The sequence below is a fragment of the Balaenoptera ricei genome, chromosome 16, assembly GCF_028023285.1.
Source record: "Balaenoptera ricei isolate mBalRic1 chromosome 16, mBalRic1.hap2, whole genome shotgun sequence".
Taxonomy (NCBI): Eukaryota; Metazoa; Chordata; class Mammalia; order Artiodactyla; family Balaenopteridae; genus Balaenoptera; species Balaenoptera ricei.
Genome location: NC_082654.1, coordinates 19,187,245 through 19,198,985, shown reverse-complemented (window position 1 = coordinate 19,198,985; position 11,741 = coordinate 19,187,245). Strand labels below are relative to the sequence as shown.

The following is an 11,741-nucleotide window of genomic DNA, read 5'->3' as shown; positions in this document are numbered from 1 at the left end:
ACTAGGGATACAAAGATGGAAGATTACCAGGACATGACCCCAACCTTGAGCAGTTCACTATCCATGACTAACAGTGGAGACAGACACATAAACCTTTAATTAACACACGATGTAAGAAGTGCTGCAGTAGAGAGGTATTCAAAAGGACCGTGGTTACAGGGCTGGAGTAACAATGACCTCTCTCCACAGAAATCATTGAAGGCTCTACTAAGCAGGGGACATTAGAATTGGGTATGAGTAGAAGCTTGCAATACGCAGGAATGGAAGGTTAGTGTGTGAGGTGTTAAGACTGGTAATTTGGCCTGAGGCAACTTGATAGGATTCATGTAGGACACGCTCAGGTATTGGACTTTTACCTATTGGCATTAAGGACTTATTGAAGGAAGGATTTTAAATGAGCTACTAAAAGCACAGGGCTCCCTTCTGCCTCTCATGCTCTAACAAATCTTTCCCAGGTTGCCAGGACAACTGGTAAACCCAATGTTTCTGAACATGTGCACATTGTAAGCATTCTATAAACCATAAAATGATTTCCAAATTACCTACAAGCTACTTTTGGATTTTTAAAAAAAATTTCTGAGGGCTCTTTCAAGTTTGGCAGTTTCAAAACTCTTTCCAGCCCTTCACCTCAAAAGTCTCCCTGCCAAGTGGATTATGCCTTTCTCGTTGGGCTGTTTTTAGGGATTAATGAGCTCATTGCCATAATGTGCTTGGCACACAGGACTGCAATAGCTGGGATTTCATTGAGATAACTTGCAATTTCACAGATGAGGAAACTCAGCCATGAGGACAATGAATGCCCTGAACAAGGTCTCACAGCTTGTCATCTGGAGCCAGGATTTAAACCCAGTATGCCAGACTGCAGGATCCTGTTCTTAACCATGACACCATTCTCCCCGCCAAAAAAATCCCTAAGTACAGCTCAGTAATTCACAATCTGCAGGAAGAGTCTTAAAGTTTACCAGAAAACACTGAATAGTGGAGAGAAAAGGAATATGGAGTTAGATCACAGGTTTAAATCCTGACGTCACAAATTTTGAGTAATTAGACCAGGCAAGTCACTATACCTCTCTTTGCCTTAATTTTCCCATTTCTAACATGAAGTTAGGACTTACCTTGAGGTATTATTTTAATTATTAGAGACAGTATACATAGAACACACAGAATGGACCTGGTTCATAGCAGATGCATAGTACATGAAGGCGATTACTACTACTAATGATGACAATAATGTAATTATAATGAGTTATAATGAGTTTCTTTCATAGAGATCTTTTCCTAACCTCAGACTTCAGAATATTAGGTAGGTAAGTGTTTAATAATGGTTGTTGGAAATGATGGGAAAACCATTCTTTTTCACAGGGAATCAGAGCACAGAAAACCCAAGCCAAGGCACACCAAGGCCATGTACTTGGTTTTATGCTGTATGCAAAGCATAAAGGAGCAGGAAGTGGTGGTCTTTCCTCTCTGTATGAGCTGATAATCTCCCTCACAACAGCTGTCCACCCACCCACCCCTCTACTACCCTTACATGCTTGTTTCAGAAGTGTGGGAGAGAAAGAAAAGAAAGTGCTCTGTGGTAGGAATGTGGATTGGTTCAGCCACAGTGCAAAACAGTATGGAGATGTCTCAGAAAACTAAAAATAGAACTATCATGTGACCCAGCAATTCCAGTCCTGGGTATATAATTGAAAAACACCAAAACACTAATTTGAAAAGATACATGCACCCCAAAATTCATAGCAGCATTATTTACAATTGCCAAGATATGGAAGCAGCCTAAGTGTCCATCATCAGATGAATGGCTAAAGAAGATGCGATATATGTATACAATGGATTACTAATCAGCCATAACAAAGAATGATATCTTGCCATTTGCAGCAACATGGATGGACTTGGAGGGTCTTATGCTAGGTGAAATAATTCACACAGAGAAAGACAAATACTGTATGTTATCACTTATATGTGGGATCTAAAAAATACAACAAACTAGTAAATATAATAAAAAAGATGCAGACTAACAGATATAGAGAACAGATCAGTGATTACCGGTGGGGAGGGACAACATAGAGGTGGGGGAGTGAGAGGTACAAACTATTAGGTATAAAATAAGCTACAAGGATATATTGTACAACACAGGGAATATAGTCAATATTTTATAATAACTATAACCTTTAAAAATTGTGAATCACTCTATTGTACAACTGTAACTTGTATAATATTGTACGTCAACTATAATTCAATAAAAGAAAAAGAAAGTGCTGAGTAAGCACTTGAGAGTGGGCATATTTTCCACTAATGAAAGCTGGGGAGACCAAGAGGCGGGGCTTTAGCCAGACCCGGAAGGACAGGAAGGGCAGGTGGAGATGCTGGGAAGCGGAGACCGGTTGGGCAGGCAGGGGCCGTGGGAGAATCGGGGGGAGGACAGCAAGTGGGCGCCCTTTGCATCTTCACTGGAGACTGTGGCACCTAGGCAGAGGGAAGCAAGTGGCCCCGAAGGGTCCTGGAGGGCAATGAAGAGAGACAAGGGGCTGTGCTGAGGCCACAGGGCTGTGAGTCATGGAGATGAGTAATGAGGGCATCAGTGTGAAGCCAGCTCAGGGGTTTTCAGGATAAACACACAGAGGTGCTTCACGGAGGCTGACAGAACCTGCCCCTAATGCATCCAGGGGATCCTAAGTGCTTTAGCATATTCTCTGATGAATAATTTCTCCAACTCTAACCACGTTAGGGACACACGCGGCCACGGCTTGGTGTTCTGTCTGTCAGATGTCGTTGCCATTTAAGTGAGTGATGCAGAATGGGTCGCCCACAGTGCCTGGGTCTGTGGAGGAAGCAGGCAGCCAGGAGAGCTGGCCCCAGAGGTTTTATTTCTTCGGCTCTGTAATCAGATTTGAGGCAGAATGTTTTTCTGTGGCTCCTCCATATAATCTCTCTGTTTTGATTCCATCTCCCCTCCTCTGCCATTCTGCTCCCTGTCGGTCTTGAGGGTTGACATGGTAAATTGCTGTGTCTCTCATCCTTCCAGACCCACTGCCCAGGCAGGATTAGAGAGGGGATATGACCCCACAGTGGCCCGTCCTCAATTCTGTGTCCATGGGGAGGGGAGGATGGAAGAGAAAGCATGCTTATCAAATTTCCCAAAGGTACAGAGCCAGAAAGCTAAGGTGTCCCTGGCAGCACGGGGTCGAAAGGACCCTAACAGGCTGGAAGTCAGAAATGAATGAAATTCTGCTGGGATAAATGCAAAAGATGGCATTTAGTTCCCCAAAGTCAACTATACAAGATCAGGGGAAAATTCCCCGGATTTTATTTTTCGTGAAAGACTTAACATGGACTAATTGTGTGATAGAGCTTCTTAAAACACTGAATGTAATCTTAGGTTAAATACAAAATTTTACAATTAGAAAAGAAACTCATATTCGTTCCCCCCAAAATTAGAAAATTACAGAGGACAGAGAGAGAGATGGTAGTGGTGCATAATTACCCTTAATTCTATCTATCTCTTACAATTATCTGTTAACCCATTGGGTTATAACCTATTTTTTTCCCCTAGGCAAATACACACACACACACGTGTATATATAAATATATAGTTTTTAAAAGAACATAGTTTAGAAAACTGGCTTAATAGCTCACTATTATAAACAACTTTCACAGTTATATATTTTTCTGCAACACCATTTTCATTTTCTTTTTTTAAAAAAAATTTATTTTAAAGTATAGTTGATTTACAATGTTGTGTTAATTTCTGCTGTACAGCAAAGTGATTCAGTTATACCTATGTATACATTCTTTTTCATATTCTTTTCCATTATGGTTTATCAGAGGATATTGAATATAGTCCCCTGTGCTATACAGTAGGACCTTGTTGTTTATCCATCCTATCTATAATAGTTGCAACACCATTTTCAGGTATTGGAAGCATTCTAAGGATTTACCAAAATTTATTTACAAAATTTTATTTTGTACATTTTTCCTCTCAATTTTTCTCTAATACATTGAATGCTGGAATGAACAGCTTGGACATAAATTTTTGTGCACACTCTTGAGTATTTCTTTAATATAAAGTCCTAGAAGTGGAAGTTCTAGGATTTAAAGGATTATGAACATGTTAAAGGGTTTTATTTTGTTGTTTTTGATGCATATGACCAAACTGTTCCCTAGCTGTGCCACTAATGTACCTGTGTTTCCCCGCATTCTCCCTAGTACTGGGTATTGTGAGTTTAAAGTAACTTGCCAGATTGATAAGTGAAATGTGGTATCTTATTTTAATTTGTTTGTTTTGGATTATTAGTGAGGTTAAATATTTTTTCTTTCATATTTGGCATTTTTAATCTCTTTTTACAAATGCCTATTTGTGTCTTTTGCCCATTTTTTTTCTGTCGGTATGATCTTTTGTTTACTGACTTTAAACGTTTTGTTTTTAATGTTAAGGCTATTAGCTCTTTATCTGTCATCCAGGTTGCAAATATTTCTTTTCAGTTTGCTTCTTGCCTTTGAGTTAGTGTATGCATATTTCAAATTTTTATATTGCCAAATCCATAAAATTTTTATTTTTTAATTCATCAAAAATTTTATTCAATTTTTCCTTTTGTGTCATATCTAGAAAAATCTCTCCTAACCTAAGTTATATGTTCACCTATATATTTTTCCCAATACCTTTTAGGTTTTGTTTTTACACTTAAATCCTCATAACTTAATTACAATGCAGTTTAAACTGATATCCAAATCAAAGGATTTAAGTTATCAGGAGGAAGATTTTGATTCACTATGTGAGTGAAATTTCTAATGATTTAAAAGCGGACAAAAAGAGAAGAGATTGACAACTGCGGAAATAAGCTAATCTCATAGCTTGACCTTCTACCGGGTTTTAAGAATTGCCTGGTATTCTCTAAGTGATCAATTAACATTTGCTGAAAGAACGATGGTACGAGAGACCTTCGTGGTGCCTTTCAACGCTGCTTCTCTGACTTGGTTTGGTTTCCAGCTCACGCCATCTCCACAGATCCTTCCAGAATTGGAGATTGTGCCTCTCAGGGGTGAAGCAGACAAGAGGACGGGATGACACAGAGAGAGCTAATTCCAGGGGGTCTCCTTCTCAAATTTTAACCTCCACATGTTGAGTAAAGATTTGAGGGTTCATCTCTGTTTGTTGGTCACTAGGATGGGAGTGAAATAAGTAGGCGAGCCAGTCCTTAGTCAAAGGGATTTACAAACAGATTGGGCAGGTGAAGCAGGTACCCGTGAGGACTGAAGGAAAAGCACGTGTGCCATCAAGGAAGAGGGCTGTAGGAATGAAGAGGGTGGGGGGGATGCTGCTACAGGGTCTTGAAAACAGCCAAGATGCATTTTATGAGTTGTGTCCAGAGGTTGCTCCAAGTGGTTCTCTCCTGAATGACTCTTCTAAGAAGCTCTCTGTTCAGAAAACTGAAGAAATCACAAGAGGTAAGAGTTTCTTTTCTACTTTTTCAAATGACTCAGTGACTCAGGGGAGAAGAAAATGTACATACTTTTTAAAATGATAAGTGAAACATGAGTACACATAATGTCTATACACACACCTGCATACAAAACCCGTGTGTGTGTACATGTGCATATATACCTGTCTGATGCTTGATTTATTGTTATATTTTTTCTCAATAAAGATACTGTACGTTCTAGATTATACCAGCCCAGGGTAAAAGTAGGGTCTTGATGATAGTGACAAATAAGAATTTCTGTCTCTACCTCATGTGTTCTATGGAGACGCCAGCATCCCTTAAAGGACTCATGAACACGTCTGCTCACCTCCTGGTAACCCAAGGCATCTGCCATCTCTGCCACTCTGGTTTTCCCATCTCAGGGATGCCAAGAGTGGCGGCTCTGCCTCCTGTCTTCTGGCTGCCCCTGCTGAGCCGTCTGTGCCCGGCTGACCAACACCAGGAGGCAGAGGATGATGTCTGCATCCAGGGGCTGCCTTCGGTAGCACCTGAGTCTGCCCAGGGTTCCAGCAGTTTTCATTTTAATGGCTCTGTAATTTTACCTTCCGTGGCCAAGATTCACGTGAATCTTTGGGGATTGGGCAGGGGGATGATTTGATGGGCGGCTGTATGGGAAGCCCCTTCCCATCCTGACACTGGCTTATTCTGTTTGGAGAGGATGTGGGCAACTCTGCAGCTCTTCTCCTTTCCTGGACTCCTTGTTTCTTCAGGCAAAGTCTTCTTGCCCTGATGTGCCTGAAGTCTAGGATGAACATAGTTTATTGGACACGCTTACCCACTGAGGACTCACATGATGGATTTCCAAACGGGCTCCAAAGCCAGCTGCTTTGGTTTGTACCATTTATTAGCTGGGTGATCCCAGCCACATGGCTTCACCTCTTTGGGCCTTGTTACTCATCTGTAAAGTGGAGATTATAGTACCTACATCATAATATTGCTATGGAGATTCTCTGAGTTAATATAAATGAAATGGTTAAAAAAAGTGCTAGGTAGATGGTAAGCACCTAGGTCAAAAAACAACAACTGTTATTTTAACTTCAGGCTCATTCTCCTGTTTTTTAGATTATGCTTGATTGGAAAGTTCTAATCGACATAGACTCCTCATGGACTTCAAAGGGTTGAAAGATGAAAACAGAGGAAAGCCATTCAAATAGTGCTGATCATCACAACTACCCAGGTTTGGGGCTACTTTTGAGGACCAATGGCTTGGCTAGACCAACTTTCCTTCTTGCTTTCCTGTGTCCTTCCTTAAATATTTTTTGGACAGAACAGACTTGTTTCATGTTCTCACTGAGCTCCAGTTCTTATAGAGAAGGAATAAAAGGAGAGAAAATAATTGGGAGAATGGGAGAGAAAAGAGATTCATAGGGTGGGCAGTGGTGTTGGGCATACAAGTTTTGGAGTCTGATAAAGACTGTTCTTGTCATCTCTAGTGTGGCCTTAATTGCTTAGCTATTTAGAACTCAAGATCTTTACAAGGGGGTTACTATCTACCTATCTTATGGGGTGGGGGTGAGGATTAAAGGAGAGAACTTATATGGTAGCTACTCAATAAGTATTAATTTCATACCTCCCTCCTGTCCTTACCCTAACAAGATAAAGCCAAGGTCATAAGTTGCCTGCCCATGACATAGACCTTGGAAGAATTCAGAAGCCTTCAAAAGATTATTTTAAAAGAGTTTATCTAGCAACACTCATTCCGTAATGTTTTCCCTTAATACATTTTTTTTTTTTTTTTTTTTTGTCTTTTAAAGCAGGGGGCTCGTCTGAAGCAGGTACAGGTGAAATCTGCCAATGGTAGTTGGATCCAAAGATGGCAGTTCCATCACCTGGAAACTGACTTCTTCTGACTGCTGGTGTTGTGAAATGATGTGGGCAATTGACACATTTTGTCACTTTCCATCTGCTCCTCCCTCTCCCCCCCTTCGTTGGTATTTTTGGAAGAATGGTTAAGTACATCAACCTTCAAAAAAAAAAAGTAATTATTAAATCTTTCTTGTCATCAAGATGTAGTGGGGTTGTGTGTCATGCATAACTCTTGGCAGTGTCTAAATCTGGATTTTAGAAACAAGATGAATTTTTTCCTTGGCCCTTTTTTTTCCTTTTAAAAAAGTTCAGCTTCTGCAGGAGCCTCATGGTTACTTTCCAGAGCTTGTCTTGATTTCATCGGTAACAAAATGACTTTCCCATTTTGAACAGCTCTGCCGAGGTCCACCAAACCACACAGAGCTGGGTGGTGACTACAATGAGCTTTGCCACTTACAAAAAATAGTTTTTTGGTTTATTAACTTTTTATGTCTGGAGCCTAAAACATGGAGCTTCAGCAATATGCTCACGTGAGCCTGCTGGCTGGTTGGGCTGCTGGGTGAATGAAACGGTGCTTAAGGGGGTTACTATGGAGAAGTAACTACTGCCATTATTGAATAAGCTCACCCTGTGTGAGCAACTGGAGAAGTACTTTAGGTGCCTTATTTCCACTGAGACGCTCCAAAACCACAGCTAGTACTTATCGAGTGTTTACTGTGCATCAAGTTGTGCTCAGTGATTTTATAGCATCTCATTTGATCTTCATATCTTCCTAGGAAGTGTAATTACCTAGTGAGGATGCAAGTGAGAGTGACTTGACTCAGCTCTCTTCAATTTCCAAGCTAGTTTTATTGGATGATGAAACTGAAAAAAAAAAAAAAAAAAAAAAAGTCTTTGGGATAAATCTGGATAGCTTTAGGCTTGGCTGTATCCAGGTGCTCAAATGATATGATCAGACCTCTCTCTCCTCATACTGCTTTGCCTTCCTTCATATTGACTTTGTTCTCAGCAGAAACTCTCTACGAGGTAGATGGCCACCAGTGGCTCTGGCTTATATCCTCCCAGCGTAGAGACCCAAGTAGAAAGAAAGTGCTTTTGCTCAGTGGCTCCAGCAGCCACTCTGAGTGTACTGCATTTGGTTGCATGCTCCAAAGGTAATCTTCAAACCTGAACCAGGGAGGTAGACTAGATTGAGTGGCCAGAGCTGGGTCATGTGCTTATACCGGGTCCTTTGAGGGGAGGAGTAATGTCCACCCCATCCATAGCATATGGACTGATACTGGGAAGGGATGGTATTCCCAAAGAAAATTGGGGCCCTTTAATCCAAAGAAGACAAAATATCAGGCATCCACCATGGTTCTATTATTGGGTCCATTTCATAGATGAAGAGACTGAGGGTCAGAGAATTTGTATAATTTAAGATCTCCCCACTGGGAAGTGCCGGAACTGGAATTTGAACACTCAGTCCGTCTTCCTTCCATTATTTGGCCTATTTTGGGCCTGACCAAATATATTACAGTCCCTGACTCAGGAGCACCTCTTGCGTCTTTCCGCGGGCTTGGCTTCCTACAGGTTAGTTAGTGGTGAGCAACTAGAGCCAGTTGTCAAACAAGAAGTAATCCAGTTACACAGGTGGAAGATTAGAAAAAAGCTCTGCTGTGTGCTGTGAATCTGATTACTGTACATGATGAATCTGCCCCCAAAGAACCTTGGCAGAGCGGACAGGCACAGAGCGAGTTCCTTGGGAAGCAGGGAAGGTGCATGAACTTGCCACCCTAATATGTCACTAGGGAGGCTTCTGCTGGGCTCTGTTCTCGGGTGCATAGGAAACATGAGGCAGGTGGGCTGATTCTGCTGTCCTCGCGGTTGGGGTTGGCAACTCCCTGCGGTTGAACCAGGACCACTTGCTCCGGACACTGAGCAATCACCAGGAAGGAGATCTGTGGGCTCCCAGACCACCCTTCCACAACCTGCAGTGTTGTATCTGCAAGTGTTGCATGGGAACTTCTGGTTGCACAGGAGAGGATTCAGATGGGATATACACAGCTGTAGCATTAAATTCCAGAGAGCACATGGTGAGAAGTGTATTCCGTCCCCTGTTCTCTATCAGTCCTTCTGATCCGCATCTCCCCAAGACTTTGTCCTTGATGTAGACACATCCCAGCATCAAATCACCACTCTCTCATTTCTTTCTAACACTAGCAGGATGGGCCTCACGCTCAGAGCCTTTGGCAGGCAATAGCATCCAGCTGGAATTCCATGGCATTGCTTTTGTTTTTATTGTATTTATCTTTATGGTTTCTTTCCATTATGGCAGGTGGCACTGGTTTTCTACTTATGATAGGCACATACATTTTGTGCACAAAATACATTTCTTTTAGTAAAAGATGGTGAGTGGGTTGAAAGAAAACGTTCTTAATTAGATGTGACATATGTATCAGTCAGAGTTCAACCAAATAAACAGAGGCAGTAGGAGATATGTATGGAGATTTATTGCAAGGGGCTCACATAGGTGTGGGCCTGGCTAGGTGAGTTTGAAATCCATAGGTGGGTGGTCGGAGAGGGCAGGCTGGGCTGAACCTGCTTCCACAGGGGAATTCCTTCTGCTTCTGGGAAACCTCAGCTCTCAAGGTGTCTGAACTGATTGAATCGATCCATCCAGATCATCTGGGATAATCTCCCTTACTTAAAGTCAACTGATTACGGACTTTAATCATATCTACAGATGCTTTCACCTAGATTAGTGTTTGATTGAGTAACTGGGGCTGTTGCTTTGCCAGGTTAACACACAGGATTTTCCACTAGATAGCAGCACAGGTGACACAGCCTAGTGGGGGTTGTGAAGGAGGTAAGTCAATGATGCGCAGTTAGTACCTGAGCAGGTGGGGCAAATGGCTAGGATATTTAAGTCCTGATGAGGGAGCGGGGCGTTCATGCCGGAAGTGAGACTTTCTGGGCTTGGTGATGGTATTTTAGCCATGTGGGGGTTGGCAGGAGCGGTAGGAGGTGGTGCAGGGAGAGCAGAGCACAGCAGCCTGCCTTTTGGGCCACCTTCTCTTAAGCACATTTTCTATGGAACCAGCTTCTGTTTGCCTCTCTTTTCCTAATTTCGCCTGTTCAGCTTAAGAGAGGTAAGTTTGGTCTTTTTTTTTTTTTTAACATCTTTATTGGAGTATAATTGCTTTACAATGGTGTGTTAGTTTCTGCTTTATAACAAAGCGAATCAGCTATACATATACATATATCCCCATATCTCCTCCCTCTTGCGTCTCCCTCCCACCCTCCCTATCCCACCCATCTAGGTGGTCACAAAGCACGGAGCTGATCTCCCTGTGCTATGCGGCTGCTTCCCACTAGCTATCTGATACTTGGTAGCGTATATATGTCCATGCCACTCTCGCGTGGGTTTCTTCTCAGAAAAAGTCTGCAGGCCCGGTGTGGGGCTGCTGCGGACCTGAGGGCCACCTGAGAGGCAGCGTCGGCTGGAGAGCTGCGCCGGAGCCTCCGTCTCTCTCCGGGGACCAGGCTGCGTCCCCAGGCCGGGCAGCGCCGAGGGAGCCACCAGACCGCGGCTCCCAAGGGGACTCGCACCGCGACTCCCAGGCACCGAGGGCAGAGTCAGGGGGAACAGCGCTCCGAGGTAGTCGGTCCTCTCTGGGCAGCTGTAGGCGTCCGATGGCCGGCCAGGCGGCGTCCACGTGACGCCGGGGGCCACGGGCAGGAGCGTGGCTGCCGCCAGGCCGCCGTCCCGCTCCTGAGGGTGGGGGGTGAGCATCGTGTGCGCGGGCGGGAGCCGCGCGGCCCCTGGCGGGGAGATGCAGAGCGCCCTGCAGGGAGAGCCAGCCGGAGCTCTTCCCTGGAGCCTCCACCGCCTGCGCCCGCCGGTCCTCGTGCCCACCTACGCGTACAGCCTGCACGGGGAGCTCGAGCCGCGGGTGGTGATGCGCAAGCGCTTCTGCGCCGGCCGGGAGGCCGCGGCCGTGGACTGCGTGGCCGGCTGCGCTCTGTGCTTGGTCGTGACCGCCAGGGACATGCAGGAAGAGTGCAAGAAGAAGGGGCTGCCTGGGACTCAGGCCAAGAGCTCCACGGCCTCCTGCCCCGTCAGAGTGTTGGTGCCCAAAGAGAAGATTCCTGACCCTCAAAACCTGAAGCTCTGGCTCAAGGTCAATGGCTAATTCAGGCAGGCGGGTGAAATATCCTTCATGATTTTTTTCCATCCCCCTACATCATCAGCTACGTTTAGAAGATAATGACCTTGGAAGAAGGAGATATTATCTTGACAGGGACGCTAAAGGGAGTGGGACCCGTTAAAGAAAACAATGAGATCCAGGCTGGTATACAGGGGGTCGTCAGTGTGAGATTTAAGGTGGAAAGGCCAGAATATTGAGTCTATACAAAGCACCCTAACTTCTTAACAGAAGTTTCAGGGGAAAAGGGAACAAGACAAAAGCA

The 11,741-nt window shown here is 43.9% G+C and overlaps 1 protein-coding gene across 1 annotated transcript; it reads left to right on the top strand.

The window, feature by feature from the left end:
- Positions 1–4,927: 4,927 nt before the first annotated feature.
- On the top strand, positions 4,928–11,464 carry LOC132351061 (acylpyruvase FAHD1, mitochondrial-like). Its single transcript, XM_059900769.1, has 4 exons — positions 4,928–5,042; positions 5,846–5,964; positions 10,411–10,420; positions 11,049–11,464. Exons 1-4 carry the CDS (start codon positions 4,928–4,930, stop codon positions 11,462–11,464), a joined length of 660 nt encoding a protein of 219 aa, XP_059756752.1.
- The last annotated feature ends 277 nt before the right edge of the window (positions 11,465–11,741 follow it).

Coding starts and splice junctions, on each gene's coding strand:
- LOC132351061 (XM_059900769.1), top strand. CDS start 4,928: ATGGTACGAGAGACCTTCGTGGTGCCTTTCAACGCTGCTTCTCTGACT. Junction 5,043..5,845: donor GGAGATTGTGCCTCTCAGGG/GTGAAGCAGACA, acceptor TTCCCATCTCAG/GGATGCCAAGAGTGGCGGCT.